Source organism: Chrysochloris asiatica, unplaced genomic scaffold (assembly GCF_000296735.1).
Source record: "Chrysochloris asiatica unplaced genomic scaffold, ChrAsi1.0 scaffold00142, whole genome shotgun sequence".
NCBI classification, from domain to species: Eukaryota; Metazoa; Chordata; class Mammalia; order Afrosoricida; family Chrysochloridae; genus Chrysochloris; species Chrysochloris asiatica.
Window position 1 is genome coordinate 3,755,270 of NW_006408660.1, and position 19,346 is coordinate 3,774,615.

General features: G+C 41.0%; 1 protein-coding gene across 1 annotated transcript in view; it reads left to right on the forward strand.

Annotated features, from left to right (window-relative positions):
• PTPN11 (protein tyrosine phosphatase, non-receptor type 11) overlaps positions 1 to 17,865 on the forward strand; it is a 93,331-nt gene extending 75,466 nt beyond the window's left edge. Inside the window, exons 11-16 of the mRNA XM_006870464.1 lie at positions 1,415 to 1,569; positions 2,713 to 2,780; positions 3,275 to 3,426; positions 14,318 to 14,430; positions 16,459 to 16,560; positions 17,272 to 17,865. Of these exons, the coding sequence (XP_006870526.1) occupies positions 1,415 to 1,569; positions 2,713 to 2,780; positions 3,275 to 3,426; positions 14,318 to 14,430; positions 16,459 to 16,528 (558 nt within the window). The 3' untranslated portion in view covers positions 16,529 to 16,560; positions 17,272 to 17,865. The remainder of the gene's footprint in view (positions 1 to 1,414; positions 1,570 to 2,712; positions 2,781 to 3,274; positions 3,427 to 14,317; positions 14,431 to 16,458; positions 16,561 to 17,271) is intronic.
• The last annotated feature ends 1,481 nt before the right edge of the window (positions 17,866 to 19,346 follow it).

The following is a 19,346-nucleotide window of genomic DNA, read 5'->3' on the forward strand; positions in this document are numbered from 1 at the left end:
AGATACTGTGGGTTCAGTTCCAGACCATCTGCACTAAAGCAAGTATGGAAGCGAAGCAAAATCACATGAGTTTTTCAGTTGTCCAGTGCTTATAAAAGTTATGTTCACACCCTGTGAAGTGTGTACTGTTGTTGTCATTAAGTGCCGTTGCGTTGGTTCTGACCCATAGCGACCCTAAATAGGGGTTCTGAGGAATGGCTCATGAGCTTGAACTGCTGACCTTTGTAGTCCAGCCCATTAACCTGCAGCGCCACACCAAGACTCCTGTGAAGTTTATAATAGCATGGTGAAAAGGTTTGAAATATTGTGAGAATGAACAAAATGTGATGCACAGACCAGGACTGAGCACATGCTGTTAGAAAAGATGCTAAACAAATTGAAGCTTCAGCTTCATTTTGTTTATATAATTTTAAAACAAACCTTACCTGTGAAGCACACTAAAGCGAAACACAATGCCAGTGGTAAGCTGGTACAGGAAGAAGGTCACTGCAATCACCTATCTGGCAGACTCTTTGGTCTTCTGCATCTGCCTGCTAGCTAAGCTTCTGCATCTGTGCTGCTGGCATCGTGGGCTAGAGTTGGACTCTAAACACAGGGCCGGCAGTTTGAACCCACCAGCTGCTCCTCAGGAGAAAGATGAGGCTATATATTCTTCCATAAAAACAGTTGGAGAAACCCTAGGGAGCAGTTTCACTGTGTCCTACAGTATCACTCTCAGTTGGAATTGACTCGATGGCAGTGTGTTTTCTTTTGGCGGGGGTTGTTTATTTTCAGCACAATAGCGACAATGTGTTGATCTGCTTACTATTTGCTGAGCACTGGCTGCTTTTAAATGACCTCATTTTATCCTCACATGGTACCACAATAGAGAGTAGTATTCCCATTTTGCCAGTGAAGAAATTGTGGCGTAGAGTTGTCCAAGGGCCCTAGAGAGTGTAACGGCTGGGATTTGAGCCATCTGATTGCACGTGATCTTCTTACCTACTTCATACTAAACAAAAGTTTAAAGTGTAATGATAATATATTACAAATGGGTATGTGGTGGGGAAGGAGGAACAAGTATCTTCTGAGAATACTTGTGCTCTCATGTGGTGGGAGGAGAGACGTCCATGCCCAGAGGTCTTGGTCATCTGGATGAGGAGGAGCTGTGGCATTACCCACTATGCATGGTGAGATAGATGAATCAGGTCCTCACTTCCTGAAGAACAAGTCACCACAGTAGCATCTTGGGTATTCTAAGAGAGCAGAGTTGCCTTCCAGGAGAGCTCAGCTAGACCCACAGACGAATCCTGTGAGACTTGTGAGGAGATCCTGCCCCTGCCAGGTCCATTGATCGGGAAGAATACTAACGGGGAGATTCCTCAACGCCTTGATTTATTTAATTCGTTTCTGGTTTTTCTTGGCTTTACTCCAGGGGAATACGGAGAGAACGGTATGGCAATACCACTTTCGGACCTGGCCAGACCACGGCGTGCCCAGTGACCCCGGGGGAGTGCTGGATTTCTTGGAGGAGGTCCACCACAAGCAGGAGAGCATCGTGGATGCGGGGCCCGTGGTGGTTCACTGCAGGTAACAGCTCCTGAGCCTCTGTGCACAGTCGCCTGCTCCCATCCCCTAACGCCTGGGCTTGTTCTTACCACCCCTACCCCAGCTCCTTAAGTGGAGGAGAAGTGGCCTCTGCATTTCAGGGTAAATTGCATTAGGAGGCATTGTAGCCCCAGAGTGCATTTCTCACAGTTTCTAAAGGGCTGTCAGTGTCCTTAGTTTTTCGATATAGTTATTCTCAGTGATCTCTTAATCTAGCAATTTTGCTTAGTTGTCTTTTTAAATGATAGTAATTTAGGATTTACCTCTTTGATTGTGATTCTGTTCTCTTCTACCATGGAAATGAGGTATTTCCCATACCTTTCTACTTGTTTGTTACAAAAAGCTAAGACCGCTACCCACCAGGGCTTAGATGGAAGCCATGCCCATGGTCTCAGTAACAGGGTTTGTGGGGCTTCCAGTGCCCACATTTAGGCGTCATCATTATACTGGGGAGAGTTGGGTTTCTTAAATCTTGTTTGTGTTTTTGACAAGTAGATATTTGTGATACTTGATTATTTTATTTTATTTTTTAAAGTTACCATCTATTGGATTACTTGGGTGACTCAAAGGCTTCATGTAATCAGTTGCTAATCAAAAGATTGAAGTCTACCTAGAGGTGCTTTGAAAGAAAGGCCTAGTGATCTTCCCCCAAAACCAACCATTGAAAACCCTGTGGGGCACAGTTCTACTCTGACACACATGAGGTTACTATGACTCAGAGTTGACTTCACGGCAATATATTCTTTAAAACACTCTCTTGAGCTTGTACGGGGCCTTGACGGCACAGTGGGTAAGAGCTTAGTGGCATCGACTTGACAGTAACTGAGGCCATTGAACACTTGCTCTATTAAAAGTCTCTTGAGCTCAGTGTTTTTCATTCCTTATTCATATTTGATCCTCACGAGGGTCCGAGAGGTTAAGGCGCTTGCTTCAGGTACATTGTGCAGAGAAGATAGGCTCCAGTTACAGGTTTGGCTGGTTCCGAATCCCTGAGTCCTTTGTATGTATCTTCTGAAAACTCTGAAGAGTTGCTGCCATGTCTGCTAATACGAACAGCTTGGTTTTGAGTTAGAAAACCTCCAGGAGTGGCTGTGTTGTCACTGCTTTTTGTCCTTGTGCCCACAGTGCTGGGATCGGGCGAACGGGGACCTTCATCGTCATTGATATCCTCATTGACATCATCAGAGAGAAAGGTAGGTCCTCTGCAGGACAAGAAGCGACTGTTTCAGCTTTAGTTTATGGAAGGAAACTGCTAGTGAAAATAGCCAGTGGAAGGGAGCTTGGATAATAAGAAATTTTCACAACAATCTGGGCTGAAGACTTCCACTTTCTGTATGTTTGACGGATTGCAGAAGTGATGTATTTAGAGCCTTTGGCATTAGATGAAGCTGAGGTGCTGCACTGGCCTTTTCTTGAATGAGCAGTAGTGGTCTTTCCTCGGCTGGCTGAGGAGGGAGGGCGGGAGGTGGTGCTGCTGGAGAGGGTGAGAATCCTGACCTCTGAACTTTTATCATGTCATCTGCTGGAGTTACTGGTCAGAAGTCCAGTGCCATAGCTTGGAACATGTTCTATCAGGACGTCAAAGACTAAATCCATCTTATCACCAAGTCTGTTAAAAGCTGTGCCTTAAACATTTTCTTCCTGGCTCTGTAGTTTCCTCTGATGCTTCATGTGGTTTGCTTTGTAGGTGTGGACTGTGACATTGATGTTCCCAAAACCATCCAGATGGTGCGGTCTCAGAGGTCAGGGATGGTCCAGACAGAAGCACAATACCGGTTCATCTATATGGCCGTCCAGCATTATATCGAAACACTACAGCGCAGGATTGAAGAAGAACAGGTATGAGGCTGGGGGCTGCTCAGCTTTGTCTTAAGAGAGTGCACTGATCCCGGGTTACCCTTTGCTGTCCTCATTTTCAGCTGGAAGGTACAGTCTGATAGATGACTGTCTTTACCAGGGAATGGGAAGCAAGGTGCCTGTCTAGAAACTGTAATTATCCACTGCTTCACAGCTCTGTGTGTGTGGCAGGGGAGAGCAGGAGACTTGATGCTGTCATCCTGGCTGGACAGGTTGGAGAATCGCCATGCAGAAAGGGTTTGGTTTTCCCAGGTTCACATGGCCAGCTTAAAACTCACAGCTCCCAAGTTCCCAGCCAGTTCCATCTTTGATCCAGGCCATATTTATCCTGATTCCATCTCTGCAAATGAACGCCTCACTCTTAATAGCAGTTGGAACCACCAATTTGGTTGAGTTGGAAACAGTGAAATTTCAGTGTTAATAAGCGGTGGGTAATGAAGAATGTGGAATTGGAGTCTTCCCATTTGTAGCTATTCATACTAGACAGAAAGCTGAGTTAATTAGGATGATGCTGAGATGAGGGAAAGGAGGAGAGCTGCTCTTTTAGGGGAGCTATGCTTACACCCCCACCCCAGTTTGCTCTTCTGCAGATGGTGTAGTATGTGAACATCAATGATGTTTGCCTCCTTTGTTGTTGCCATTGAATTGGTTCTGACTCGTAGTGACCCTGTATAGGATTTCTGAGGCTATAAACCTTTACAGGAGCAGAAAAACTTTTTTTCTCCTGTGGAGCAGCTGGTGGACTTGAACTGCTGACCGTATGGTTCACAGTTCAGCGCTAACTTACAGAGCCACTGTGCTCCATTGCCTCCTCTACTACCATGTTTTTGCCTTGGCTCAGCTTCTCAAAATGGGACTTGCTACCTAATTAATTGAAAGATTTCTAGTCTAGTGGAAAGGCAGTCAGGTTCTCAAGGCTTGGTTTGCCAAAGTAAGGTGCCTGTTACTTAGTCTAGTAGGTCCTCAGTCCACACAACATACTTCTTCGATTGTTTCGTTGTATACAAACATCTGAAAAGGTTAAGAAAAGGTTTCCATACTAAAAGAAACATTCTTTGATGGATGGTTAAAAGCCTGGGTGGTAGGAGGAGGAAGGGAGTTAAAAAAACAATTCCCCCAGAATGCATAGAAATTAACAGGCTCCCAGACTTGAACTTGAATACTTCAGAGCTGAATCTGTACTACCATGAGTGCCCTGAAAGGACAGTGAGATAGTTAGTTGCTTTGATTTCTGGAGGTTGTTTGACGTTTTCTTTCAGCTATACTTAATTAGCACCAGGAAGAGATTAAGCTAAGTAATTGCCTAAAGAGAAGTTGCAGAAAGAATGCAGCCCAGTTGCTGCAAGTTGGGAAATGTTCAGGAATATCTTGAAGTACGTAATGTAGTCTTGCCCAGAAAAGCTGGGGGAAAAGCTGTCTTTATGTTACTTTCAAGTTTGGCCATTTATTGTTTTGGAGACTTTAGGGACTTTCCCAGTACTTTAGGTCATCTCATGTTCATATATGGTCTCTCTGACTCCAGCTCGAATTGAGGAACTACTTTTAAAAAACCCCAACAACTTTATTGCTATCTCTTCCTTTTTCTTTTATTTAGCAAGAGCAAAACATGTACCTAATAATTTATTTGCTACCTAATATAGAAAGTGAATGTTCCTAGTAATCCCTTCCCCAGGAGTGTTTGCTTGCATGCATTCATTCATTCATACAGCCAGTATGTTTTTGGTGTCGGTATAATCCCAGCAGAGACTCGAGAATTGCTAACTATTATTTGGTGTATGGGTCTTCTTAAATGCGAAATCTCCAGATTAAAAAGTAATAATAATTGAGCAGTTTAGGTTACCGTTCAACCATTTCTATATAAGTTGTCCAGTGGCACAGGTTCCATTCTTCACAATGTGTGAACATTCTCATTATTTTCATTCTGGTCGTTTCCTTTCTATTCATCTCATTTCCCTGTACACTTACATTCTCATCTTTGCTTTATAGTAATTGTTGAGTGCGCAGTCTCAAATTTGGTCTCATAGGTGATTTTTTTAAAAAAAGAACCGCAGTGCTTGTGGATGACAGTCATTATTTTTTAAGCCAATTTGTTATTAAAATCTACAGATTTTTAAAAATAGTTGACTGAAAAAGAAAAATGCTATGTAAACTAGCCCAAACATTTTCACCTTGGCTATCTTTTTTGCAACTTCTTCACTAGACTGTAAGTTAACTACCTTATAATTTAATAGATTGGCTTGGCTACTTTAACAGAAGCTAAAGAATAGTGGCTTCAACAAGATAGAAGCTTATTTCTCTCCCACATGAAAGTCCAAGCTGGCAGACGATTTAAGGGAGAGGGACTTGAACAGCCCCTATTCCACGGAGTCATCCAGAGAAGCAGGCACATGCTGACTTGTTTCTCTACTATCCTCGAGGATGTGTTGGTTGCAGATAGCACAAGGCAGTGGAGAGCTTGCAGTTGTCTGTAAATGCAGGGATCCACAAAAATACCTGTAATGGTTTCTAGATTGTGAGGAGTTTAGGCTTTGACGGCCACAGTCTCTTACCGTCTCCTCCTCCCCTTTACAAGTTTCAGGCTACATTTGTCCCATAAAAGATTTGTTTGCCAACTCTGTTTTTTTTTTTTTTTAGCTATAAATTTTATTTTGTTGTTGAGACTAGATACAGCATACAATTACTCAACAGTTTCTACCTGTGCTGTTTACTGATATCGATGACGTTCTTCCAGTCGTGCAACCATTCTCCACCCTCCTTTTCTGAGCTGAGTTGCTGTTGTTAACTCATACTTAAGACATGTTGTCAGGAGGGACTGGTCTCTGGAGAAGGACATCATGCTTGGTAAAGTGGAGGGTCAATGAAAAAGAGGAAGATCCCACTGTGCCACTGGTTTGGCACAGTGGCAGCTGCAATGGTCTTAAGTGTAACAGCAATTGTGAGGATGGCTCAGGACCAGGCTGTGTTTCCTTCTGTAGTGGATAGGGTTGATATGAATCGGACCCAACTCAATGGCACCTAACAACAACAACAACATTGTTAACTTGATCCCATATAGACCTTTAAGAGCATGGTGCATAAGGCCCACCTGCTTTTCCTTACTAGTTAAGATAAGGACTCCTGATGTGGCACTGTAAGATCAGCACTAGACTGTGGTCTTCATGTTTAGCAGTTCAAACCTACCAGCTGCTCCTCAGAAACCCTACACAGGGTCACTATGAGTGGGAACTGACTCACTGGTACTTATCAACAATAAGAATTTAAGATAAACTAATGTTTGGTTTTAAGATGACTTCAGGGGAGATTTTTAGTTTAAGGATTAAAGATAATCTCAGGGCAATAGTTTCAAGGGTTCATCTACCCTTCATGGCTCCAGAAAGTCTAGAGTTCATGAGAATTTGACATTCTCTTCTGCATTTTCCCCACTGACCCCTGTTTTAAAGACATGACCCAGAAATTGTATATTTCCTTTTTAAAATAGAGTTAATGACAGTATGTATTTCAAAAGTTTGTTATGAGGATTAAAATGAGATAATATATTCAAATGGTGCCTGACACAAAATAAGTGCTCAGAAAATGTTATCTGTTTTTATTATCATTATATAATTTATATCTATTTAATGCCATCTGTGAAAGAGAAAGAGTACATTTTTCCTTTTCTCGCTTATTTCCAGTGACTTGACATTTTCCACTATTCTTCCCACATTTTTTTTTTTTTTACATTCTTGTTATATTTAAATCAGTGATCACTACTGGTCCTTGTATCAGGGTTTCTGTTTCTCTGAATTCTTTATTTTGCTTTTATTTTCTTCTTTTTTAAATTGTGGAGGTGTGGTGCTGTGGGTTAATACACTGGACAGCAAGGTTGGTTTGAACCGCAAGTGTCGGAGGTTTAAGCGCACCAACTGCTCCTCGGAAGCTCTATACAAGGTCACTATGGGTTGGAACTGACTCGACAGCACTTAACAACAACAATATGTATGACAAAACATTTGTTGCTTTAACCATTTTTTATGTACATCCCAGTCACACCAACCACACTCTCCTTGTTGCACAACCATCACCACTATCCATTTCCATATCTTTTTTACTTTCTCTCATCCTTCCCTCCCCTGTCTTTGCCTTTTTTTCATTTGCAGGAACGTTTTCAATGTTTGTCTCAATGAGAAAATAAACATTTATTGTTTCCCTTCCAGTATATTAAAAACAAAAAACAGACAAATAAACAACAACAAAAAAAAACCCAGATCAAGAAAAAAAGAAAGCGATTTCCTTTCCCCCTTCCCTTTCTTTGTAACTGTCTCCCCGTCACCCAGATTAGCACGTCTTTATGCTATCCAGTAAATAATTCTCCCTTCCCTCCCACCTCTGATAACCATCATAGAAAATTTATTATAGAATAAAAACCTTTTCTTGACTTTTTTTTACAGTAGTGGTCTCATACAATATCTGTCCCTTTGTAACTAACTAATTTCATTCAGCATAATGTCTTCCAGGTTCCTCTATGTTATGTGGTGTTTTGCAAATTCATTGTTATTCTACAGTGTTGCATAGTATTCCATTGTGTGTGTATATATACCAAAGTGTGTTCTATCATTCTTCTGTTAATGGGTACCTATCTTTTTGCTATTGTGAATAATACTTCAGTGAACATTGTTGTTATTGTTGTTAAGTGCCATCGAGATGGTTCTAACTCATAGCGACCCTGTATATGGTTTCTGAGGAACAACTGGTGAGATTAAACTGCCAACCTTGAGGCTCAAACTTTCCTTATGGTCTAGTGCTTACCCTATAGTGCCACACCAGGACTCCTCAATGAACATGAATTTACATACATCTGTTTGTGTCGTGGCTCTTATTTCTTGAGGATATATACCAAGTAGAGAGGCTGCTGCGTCATATGGTATTTCTATTTCCAGCCATCTGGGAAAATGTCATACCGTTTTCCACATTGGACATACCGAATTACAGTTTCACCAGAAGTGTAGGAGGGTCCCCTACTCTCCACATCCTCTCTAACATTTTCTGTTTTGTTTTGTTTTGTTTAAACTTTGCTATTAATGTTCAGGTAAGATGGTATTTCATTGTTCTTTTGATTTGCATCTCTAATGGCTAGTGATCAAGAGAATTTCTTTACGTTTGTTTGCTGCCGGAATGTCTTCTTTGGTGAACCGTCTATTCGTCTCCTTTTTTTAAAATTGGATTATTTGTCATCTTATTAATAAGGTGTTGAAGTGTTCTATACATTCTAGACAGTAGTCCCTTGTCTGAAATGTCATTGCCAAAAATTTTTCCCAGTCTGTGACTCTTCTTTTTACTGTTTTGGTCAACTCTTTTCTTTTGATGCACATAAATCTCTAATTTTTAGAAGGCCCCAGTCATCTATTTTGTGTTCTGTTGTTTTCAGTTATGTTTGATAGTGTATTTATGCTATGTATCAGAGCCCCTAAGTTTGTCCCTAGTTTTTCATTTATAGTTGTAGGTTTCACATTTAGGTCTTGAATCCACATTGAGTTCACTTTTGTATGTGAGGTGAGGTAAGGGTCTTGTTTCATTCTTCAGCAAATGGATTTCTGATTTTGTCAGCACCACTTGTTGAAGAGACTATCTCTTCACCATTTGATGTATTTTGGTTCTTTATCATAGGTCAACTGAGCAAGGTGAATGGATTTTCTTCTGGATTCTCTATTCTGTTTCGGGTTCTCACTTCTGTTCCATTGATCTATGTGTCTTTCGTTGTACCAATACCAGGCTGTTTTGATTACTGTGGTTGTATAGTAGTAGATTCTGAGATCAGGAAGTGAAAGGCCTCCTGTTTTGTTCTTTTTTTTCTGTAATGCTTTGCTTATCTGGGGTCTCTTTCCTTTCATTATGAGTTAGTGATTTGTTTTTCCATCTCTTTAAAGTATGTTGTTGAAAGTGGACTGGGATTGCATTATATCTATAGATTGCTTTGGGTAGTGTTGACATTTTCACACTGTTAAGTCTTCTTATCTACACTCCTGTTATATTATTCCAGTTTTGTAGGTCTCTTGTGGTTTCTTGTTGTAGCTTTTTTTGGTATCAGTCTTTTGTTTCTCTGGTTAGATTTATTCCTAAGCATTTCATCTTTTGGATGAATACTTATGTTGCTTTTGATTTATCCCTACTAGTTATATTTTATCATCTAGTGAGTTTTTTGTGTTATTTTATTTTATTTTTAATATTATGTTCTAAGTTTTTACGTGCCTGGAAAACCTGATCATTGATCTTACATCTAAAGAATACCCTAGCAGAGTATAAACTTCATAGACTATTTCTCTTTCTCGTGTCTTTTTTTGTTTTGTTTTTAGTTAGGTGGTAGTATTAAAGTTTAAAGTTAGTTTGACTATCTTGCTACTATGTGACTTTGCTCTCTTTCTGCTGAGAGACCCAGGATTCTTCCTTTATTATGGATGTTTGAAAGATGCCGCTGCTGTCCATCCCTGGGTCTCATCACTTTATCAGAAGCTCATAGTCTTTGACTTTCTGAGAGTTTGTTACCTGTTTGAAATCGGGGTGGTCACATGTCAGCTTCCAGCTTCTTCCCTCAGTCCTACCCAGCTCTCCAGTGTTGTGGAAAAGACACTTTATAGTTTGCAGACTGTAGTGGGATGTTCCTTTATTTTATGGATAATGGGAGTTGCCACTTTTTATGAGCTGTTGTTTTTGGTGGGTTTTGAGTAAAGGGAAGAAAAAGAAACCTTACTAATGGATTTGGATTTCTTTTATGTGCTATTTCTTTGGGGAGTGTGGTAGAGTTATCGTATGGTTTAATATGAGAGGGCTTCAAAAAGTTCATGGAAAATATAACTAAAAGATAAATTAAATCTTTCAAGAAACTTTTTGTAGCATGCTTGTACAGTTCAGTATAGTTTTTTTTTTGTGTGTAAGTTTTTATTGTGAATTGTGTACAGGGCAGATCATCAGTTTTACGTTAAACAAATCATATACTTTGTTTCATCACAATGATTATAAGCCCTTCCATGTACCATCCGCTAACATTATTTCTCTCCATTTTAGCTCTGTTTTTAAAATACTCAGGCATAGATAACAATTTTTAAAAAAAATTTTTTGTGAATTATGTGATAGTTTACATGGGAGAACATTAGTTTTACATTCATCCTATTGTATATTGTTTCATTGCCATGGTTACACATATATAATAATTTAAACCATCAAAGGGCACATTCTGCAAGCCTGCCGCCTGGCCGCCAGCTCTTCATCCCTCTCTTTCCATGAATCTAGAGTCCTCAGCTGCTCCCTCTCTCCATGTCACCATCTCTGCCTCCATCTCTGGTTTCGCTGCTTCTCTGGCTTGTGCTCTTCTCCCTTGATGGTCCTAGGGTCCTCTGTTTCTGGACTGTAAGATTAACTACTCTCCCGTTTTTGTTACAAAACTTCTGCCTTTACAATAGTGACAATCTTAATTAGTCATGATAACAATTACTCTGTACTGAATCATACAAATCTTATCCCCATCTCTTTTTACCAGACTCATCTAGACAAGATGAAAACTATTCAGTGGGGACTCTATCTTCCCCAACACACTCTTAAACTAAACTCCCTCTTGAAACCTTGTAAGCCCGTCACGTCATGCCTTTATCACCCCCTCATTTTAGGTAGCCAATGTCTAAATTGCCCATCCCTAAGTACAGTTTTTAAATGCCAGTACATACAGATATATAAAAGTATATGTGTATGATGTATGTTTTTGTTGTTAAGTGCTGTTGAGTCAGTTCTATTCCATAGCAACCCTGTATAGGGTTTCCAAGGAGTGGCTGGTAAGCTTGAACCACTGACCTTGTGGTTCTACCTGACTTTGCAGTCCCGCGCATTATCCCACAGTGTCACCCCAGAACTCTTACATATATATGTATATATAAAGCAACAACAACAAAATACTATTTAACAATAATTTTCACGTGTGTAGTTTAATGACATTATTTTCATCATTTGTATCTATTTCCAAATTTATTTTATATTTTAATACTTCATATTAAAAACTTAAAAAAAAAAAAAAAAAAGTGCCATCACCCACCAGATCCCTGGTAGAGCAGTGATGAAGTGCTCAGCTGCTAACTGAAAGCACCTAAAAACAGCACCCCAAACCTGTTGCTGTTGAGTTGATTCCAACTCCTAGCAACCTTAGAGGACACAGTAGAACAGTCCTCTAGAGTTTCCAAGGTTGTAAATCTTTACAGAAGCACGTTACCATAACCATATCTTTATCCCATGTAGCAGGTGGTGGTTTCAAACCACTGACCTTTCGGTTGGTAGCCAAGCACTTAACCACTGTGCCACCTGGGCTCCTTTTCAACACCACCACCACCAGTAACTCATATTTGACCATTTAGTTTTCTGTTTTATTTCAAAGTTGGTTTTTTGTTTGTTTGTTTGTTTTAAATGTTTTATTGTGAATTATGTGATAGTTTACATGGGAGAACATTAGTTTTACATTGGTCCTATCATATATCGTTTCATTGCCATGGTTAAAATTCCCTCCATGCATCATCAACCAACCAAAGGGTATAACCCTGCAAGCCTGCCTCCTGGTCGTCAGCACACAGCCCCTCCCCCTCTCAGGTCTAGAGTTCACAGCCACTCCATCTCTCCACGTCATTGTCTCTACCTCCATCTCTGGCATCACTGTTTCTCTGGGTAGGGTCCTGTTCTCTGCTCTTCCTCCCTTGATGGTCCCAGGGACCTCCGCTCCTGGACTGCAAAGTCAACCACTCTCCTCCTTTTGCTACACAGTGTCTGCCTTTACATTTCCAACCCTCACAGTCAGTGCTGATAACAGTTATTCACTATTATACCACAAGAGACCTATCCCCATCTCCTTTAATCAGTTCTGCCCAGACAGATTGTATACTACTCAGTGGAGATTCTACCTTCCTCCATGCCCTCTGGATCTAGGCTCCCTCTTGAAAGCTTGTAAGCCAGTCACTTCTTGCCTTTGTAGCCCCCTCCCCCCCCCATTTTGGGTAGCCAATGTCCAAGTTGCCCATCCCTGTCTACTCTGTGTATGGAGGGGGTGAGAATGATCCTCGCTGTAAAAATTTGTTCCTTCTTTTGAGCTACTGCATCCATAGGTGTAGGTCAAGTTCATCAAATTTTATCAGATGACTCTTTTTTTCCTCTTCTTTCTTCTTCTAGTTGAGCTCTGATCATCCAATCATTGAAGCCAGGTCCAGTGGGTATTATCTCCAAGTGTGGGTGTCTTATGCATAAGCCCTCTCTTCTTATCAGCTGGACACTTCACTCTCCACTCTAGTCCTCTGTGGCTATGTCACTGACTCTGGGCCCAAGAGTCCCCAGGTCTTGCCATACTTTTGGCCAACCAGGTCTCCCCCGGGTTCAGAGGAGTCTATTGAACGTTGTAGGGCTTAGCTCGCAGCTTCATTGCTGTTTTCCCCTCACTTCCCCTTATCGATGACGAACATTGTCACCAATCAGAGCGCATGTCTGCTCGTATATTCTCATTGAGTCTTAGTCTTGGAAGGGGGTTTGTTCTGAGGGGACCCCACCACTTGCCTTGATGTCTCCTGGGCTAGCAACTTGCTTGTTCTTGTATGACCATTTCGTTTTGCTGCGTTTCCTTCAACTCTTTCTTTTAGAAAAGAATCAAGTGTAGCCAATCCAACTGAGGTTTCCTCTGATGCCCATCACCCTACCATCCCTCATCAACATCTCCTGTCCCCCTAGACAGTCATTGGCTTTTCATATTTCAAAGTACAAATACAGTTATTTGTAACCGATACGTAACATTGTTTTATATTGAAAATAGTTACCCAAATGTCCTCTTATGACTTCCTTGTTATGCAATTTGCTTTTTTTTTAAATAAACCCACCTCAACCAACATTGTTTTATGAAATCTGTTTTGACTTTTGTGCATGCTTTCATGATATAATATGTCATATTCATTTGTTCTTCCATTGGACATGTTCTACCGGTCTTTAAGGTTTACATACAAGAGTTTCTCAAGAAGTAGATATTCAGAGTTGTAGAACATCTGCCTTTTCACGTTTACTAGATACTAACTAGTGGTACTAATGAATTGCTTACCAAAGTGATGGTACCGTTTACCCTTTGCCCAGCAGAAGTGAAAGTTCTCCATGTGTACATTAATATTTGATATGGATATTCTTCCAATATTTGCCATTTTCTGAGCAGTCATGTAATGAATGCAGTATTATACCAGGATGATAATGTGATGGATTAGCTATTCAGACCTAGTTGTATCTAGGGGAATTTAGGAGGAGGTGGTGAAGATAAGATTACATCCCCATGGGATAGTGCCAACTTTTCCCCCAAGTATCATTATAGCCCAAAACTTAAGTTTAAAAAATGCTAGGCTATTTTTCAGGAAACACACACACACAATGACAACAACAAATATGATTAAATGTATTCATGTTACTGATAAGAGGGCCAGAATCTGAGAGATTCTGAATTCCTTTCAAGTAATTCAATAATTTCAACACAGAATCTGTGTGCTGTTTCTACTTGAAAGGAAATTCTTTCTGGATCTCTTTTCCCTTCTATTTACCTGGAAATCAGTTAATGTGTTGCCAATGAATGATGAAATGATTAGATGCTAATGTGGCGAAGAAAGTGTGAATTCTCTGTAAGCTTGGAAACTGGTGTCTTTGGTTTCATGCAGTGAACTGTTCATGCCTGACTCTGTGCCTTGGGATTCTATGGTTCAAAGTGACTCCTCCCCCACATGAGAGGCTGAATTCCCCAATCATTGAGCAGCCTGCCTGGCAGTGTGTGTGGTGAAATGTCTTTTTGTTTCTTTATTCATTAATAAAATAAACTCACATGCCCTTATATGCGGTCTTCAACTTTCAGAAAAGCAAGAGGAAAGGGCACGAATATACAAATATTAAATATTCCCTAGCGGACCAGACCAGTGGCGATCAGAGTCCCCTCCCGCCTTGTACCCCAACACCATCCTGTACAGAGTAAGTAGTGGTGAAGGAAATTCTTTCTTTCTTTCTTTCTTTTTTTTTTAACCTGAGTGTAGTTCTGTAGACAGGCTCGAAACAAAACAAAGCCAGTCTTTGCAGCACATACATTTCATTGGTGCCTATTACTGTCGTCCGATCTGTCGGTGAGTGTGTTCTGACCAGCATTTTCTCTGGATTATGTTGCTACCTAAGCTAAATTGTAATTTACCTCAATTGAAGACTGATTGCTATATGAGCTAGGATTATGTGGGACAAATACCTGGTGATCTGCTCTCATAAAGGTGACAGGTGAGAAAACCCTCTGGGGCAGCTCTACTCTGTCACATGGGGTCACTGTGAGTCAAAGATTGACCCGATGGCACCCAATGACAACAGCAACAAACAATTGGTATGTCAAGTGATTCTCCGAGACGCATTTAATTTTTCTCTTCATGGAAAACTGAAAGAGTTGTTAAGACTATTTGTAAAATAAAATAAATAACTTGACCATGTCAACACAACCCAGTTCTGCTAATTTTCCAGTAGTCAACAGAAGTCTACTTTGGCCTTTTAAATCAAGAGGTCAGCGAATGACAGCCACAGGCCAAATCCGAGCCAGGGCCTGTTTTTTTGTGATTCATGAGCTAAGAATGACTTTGAAAAGGTTGTCAAAACAAGAGCAAAGAAGGAGACTATTTGACAGAACTCTGTATGCCCTGAAGATCTGGGCATGTTTAGTATCTGGTCCTTCACAGAAGAACTTTCAGATGACTCCTTGTTTAAAGGAAAACATGTGCTAGGAAAATGTTTGTTGAATTGATGAGGGGAATAACAGTTGTAAGACACTATTTTTCTCTATATTCTAAAGTTACAATCTAACATAACATTTACTTTTCATCTTCCCCTGAGAATTTTCTATCTATTTACTTCTGATGTGGACTTTAAACCCCTGCTGACTTTAATATTTTATATAAACATTTTCAATAGCATATATGAGGCTTGTGTTTACATTTGCTTCCCATTTAACACTGAAATGACATTGTATACCCAAAGTATTCTCTCCTTCAACATACCTGATTTGTTCTTTCCCAGTGGGCTGACTGGGAAAATTCACATTTTACATTGCTCTCTGTAGTAATTTATCATGGAACCAGAACGTCTCGGTTCCGAGTCCTTGCCATCAGAGTCAGATCTTAGGACTGACCAGCCGCCATTCTGCTTCATCATTCCCACTGTCTCCTATGGAGAATGCAGGCCCAGAATAACGCAGGTGCCTCCTGACCATCCCCTACCACTGCTGACATCCTTCTCCTGCTCAGCCACAAAGGAGTCTGGGCTCTTTGATACATTGGCCACAGACCACCATTGAGCTTCACGTTAACCGTTCTCCTTCCTCATGCGTGAGTTGAAACTTAGCACACACATACTCACTGCTGACTGACTGTACCTGTGGTATGGCTTTTTGGAGCTTTTGTCGATTGAGATTCCTTGACTTGACACTAAGGAGCCCTGGTGCCACAGTGGTTAAGCCTCAGCTGCTAGCATAAAGGCCAACAGTTCGAACCCACCAGCAGCGACTTGGGAGAAAGATGTGGCAGTCTGCTTCTGTAAAGTTTTACAGCTTGGAAAATCTATGGGGGCAGTTCTACTTTGTCTTGTAGGCTCACTTTGCATTGGAATTCCTCTCGGTGGGAAATGGTGTGACTTGACATTTAATACCAGCTCTTTCAATTCGTGCATACCTTACATCCTTCACCTTCTAGCTCCAATGCCTTGTCCTACAAGTTCCCTTGCTCAGCCCACCTAGAAAAGAACTCTCTTTTCTTCAAACCTCAAAGAGCACAGTGTCCTAAGGCTCTGATTTCATTTTTAACCTCATCATTGTATTTTGCTGTAAACATATGCCTTATATCCCTTTCTAGAACGTCAGTTCTTTGGGATGGGAAGTATGTCTGAACCATGTCTGCTTTATAGAGAAAGCAGAGTTTAAATGGCATGGTCTACATTGCATTTCTGCCAACATGCCCTTTTCTCTCTTCTCAGACTGAGGGAAGATAATGCTAGAGTCTATGAAAACGTGGGTCTGATGCAGCAGCAGAAAAGTTTCAGATGAGAAGACTTACCAGCACTTCAGCACAGAAATAGGTATTTAGATGCTAAATACTCAATCACTTCATTGTTTATATAAACATGACTTCTGTTTTGTTTTGTTTTTAAAACCAGGCAAATAAATTGTGTTTCAGCAAAGGGTATCATACTTTAGTTTTACAAGACAGCTTCTCATTTTCTCTCCTCAAACTTCTTTTTCCAAGCTGGATTTATTTAGGATATATTTAAGCATTAAAATCGTATATGAAATTAATTTCTCAAGGGGCCACATTAGCAATTATTACTGAGGAATGGCTGATATTGGTGACTGAGAGCAGTTTTGATCAGAGCTGGTCAACTGAGCTGAGTGGAGCAATGATCTTCAGGGCTCTAGGAAGCAGCTAGATAGATATGGCACTAAGGGTCGGGAGTCAGGAAACCCACATTCTTGGTCCAGTTGGCCTCTGACTGTGTGACTTGGGGTGCTGGCCTCCAACTGGATCGACTCCATCTCCTTCCAGCTCTTTTGCTGGGAATTCATCTCCCTTATACAGCTCCTCCTAGTCAGTCCCCTTTACTAAACAGTGGCCCAAGGATGTGATGTTTGAATGATAAGTTAGAAACACACCAGTACAGTATCTCGTGTTGAGATTTCCATTTCGATGGGTAGTATGTTTGGAAGCTTAACATCTACTTTAAGATAGCGTAGTGCTTTGCTGAGCTTTAGCTTTACATTAATAAATAAAATCTCACTTATTTCTTCTCCAGATATGGACTTTCACCCTCTCCCTAAAAAGATCAAGAAAAGATACAAGAAAGTTTATGTGAAGAATGAATTTGAATTTGGAAGGGATTGCATTGTGATGTGGCTGACTGACTACCTTTTGATAAGCAAAATTCGAAACCATTGAAAGATCACTGTATTCTAACTCAACAGTACCTGATTTCCAATTACTCATTATCTCAGACCCGAAGAAATCATCTCTACAGTGTAGACAGTGTTCTGTTCTATAGAATTTTGTTTTAAATTCAAGAAGGGGTTGAATTGTTCTCTAGATTTTGCAGACAGCTATGATTCAAATTCTAGTTGTCAGCGTTACTTGTCTTTTGATAATGTTAACAAATTTTATTTTATTTTTCTTATTACGGGGGACAGTTGGGCACTTGCAAATGAGAAATGATGTGGGAAAATTAAGTAGCAACATCCTAGAGAAGTGGGAACAATTTCATTTACCCTCAGTGTCCCTGTGGGGGATAATGCATTTTGATGGTCTCTTTCTTTAGGCTGAATGATAGTTAAGCCAGTGCCCCAGACTGTCAGAGGTCAACTGTCTAGTTTTGCATTGTCATTTAAAAAGTCATGGAAATGTATACATTAGGGTAAGAGGTGGTTTTCTTCTTAGCAGATGACCAGCTACCATTTAGCCTGTTGACTGAGAAATTTGTGGTAGGAAAACATTGGCCACATTTCCTTTGCATTGAGTAAATTGTCTTGTGTTTAGAAAAAAAAAAGGCATCCTTGGATGACCAGTAATTTTGGTAATCAGTTGTGGCTGACAAACCACCCCAAAACTATGTCTTCAAACGTCTTCTTTAAAAAAACAAACAAAAAACCTATGATTCTTCGATCTGGGCTCATTTGAGTGATTCTATTAGGCTGGCTGGTGGGCACTGGTGTGGTCTGCAAGTTGGCTGAGACACTGGGACTGGTGAGTTTCTTTCATTATCTACATGTAGTCCACGGGGTTTGTCCTCCTCTATGGGGCCTCTCCAGCAGGTCATCTGGGCTTCTTATATGGCAGCTGAGAGCTCCCAAGAGTGCAAAAGCAGGAGTGGCCAGGCCTTCTTAAGACAGAGGCCTGAACTGTCACCGCATCCCTTCTCTGGTTAGATCCAGCCCAGGTTCAAGAAGAGGACACTCCACAAGAGACGGTGGTCCACTTGGAGCTCCAGTCACAGACCACTGTAACCAGTGCCATGGAAAAACAACTACAGGCAGCAAACATCGAGGATGCCAGTGACGCTGATACCATTTACAGTAACTGGTGTCAGCCGCAGTCTGACTGAGAAAGAGAGGGCCTTGAAGAAGCTTCCTGAGCCAGTTCTGCCAGCTCTGACCTTGGACTTTGAACAATCACCGGGGAAAGCTGAGTGTGTTTAGGGGGACAGAATATTTAAAAGCAGAACCACCATTAACATGGACTCTGCAGAGTGGGGTGAATGTGCCATTGTCTCGACCCCTGTTGCCCAGTCAGGCTGGTTGGTGTGAGCGAAGTAGGGTTCTCAGCCAGTTTAAATCAGCAGTAGTTCATTTTGTGTTAACCAAGCAGTACTATTTCCTAACGTTTAACCTGAAGTGCCTTTTCCAAAGATATCCCTTTTACCCTGTGTATTGAATCAGTGAGTGTATTTCAATGAACGTATCATTGGTTGTCTTTGTAACGATAATAAAATGCTACAGCAATTTTGCTATTAAGTTATTATGGTCTCCTCAGATGCTTTTCACTTTGGCTCCTGAAAGGGGAACTGATCTAGGCCCAGCCCTGGTAGTAGTTCTTCTTTGAGGCCTTCAGCTCCCTTGAAACCCTGAGGTAGTCTGAGGAGTGCCATGGCTGCCTCTTTCACCGACACTGTGCACATCCATCTCCTACTTCCTCCCTGTCCCTGCCTTCCCGACTCTCATTGCATTTAGAATTGCTTCAGTGTACAGGTGTGGCCTGAAAGTCATGATCTTGTTAGGGGAATGTGAGTGACCACTGTTCTTTTGTCTAGCCTGTAAAGACACAACTTCCAGTTCAGTATTTGCCTCAAGGGCCTAATGAAATCCTTATTCTTTGTGTTGC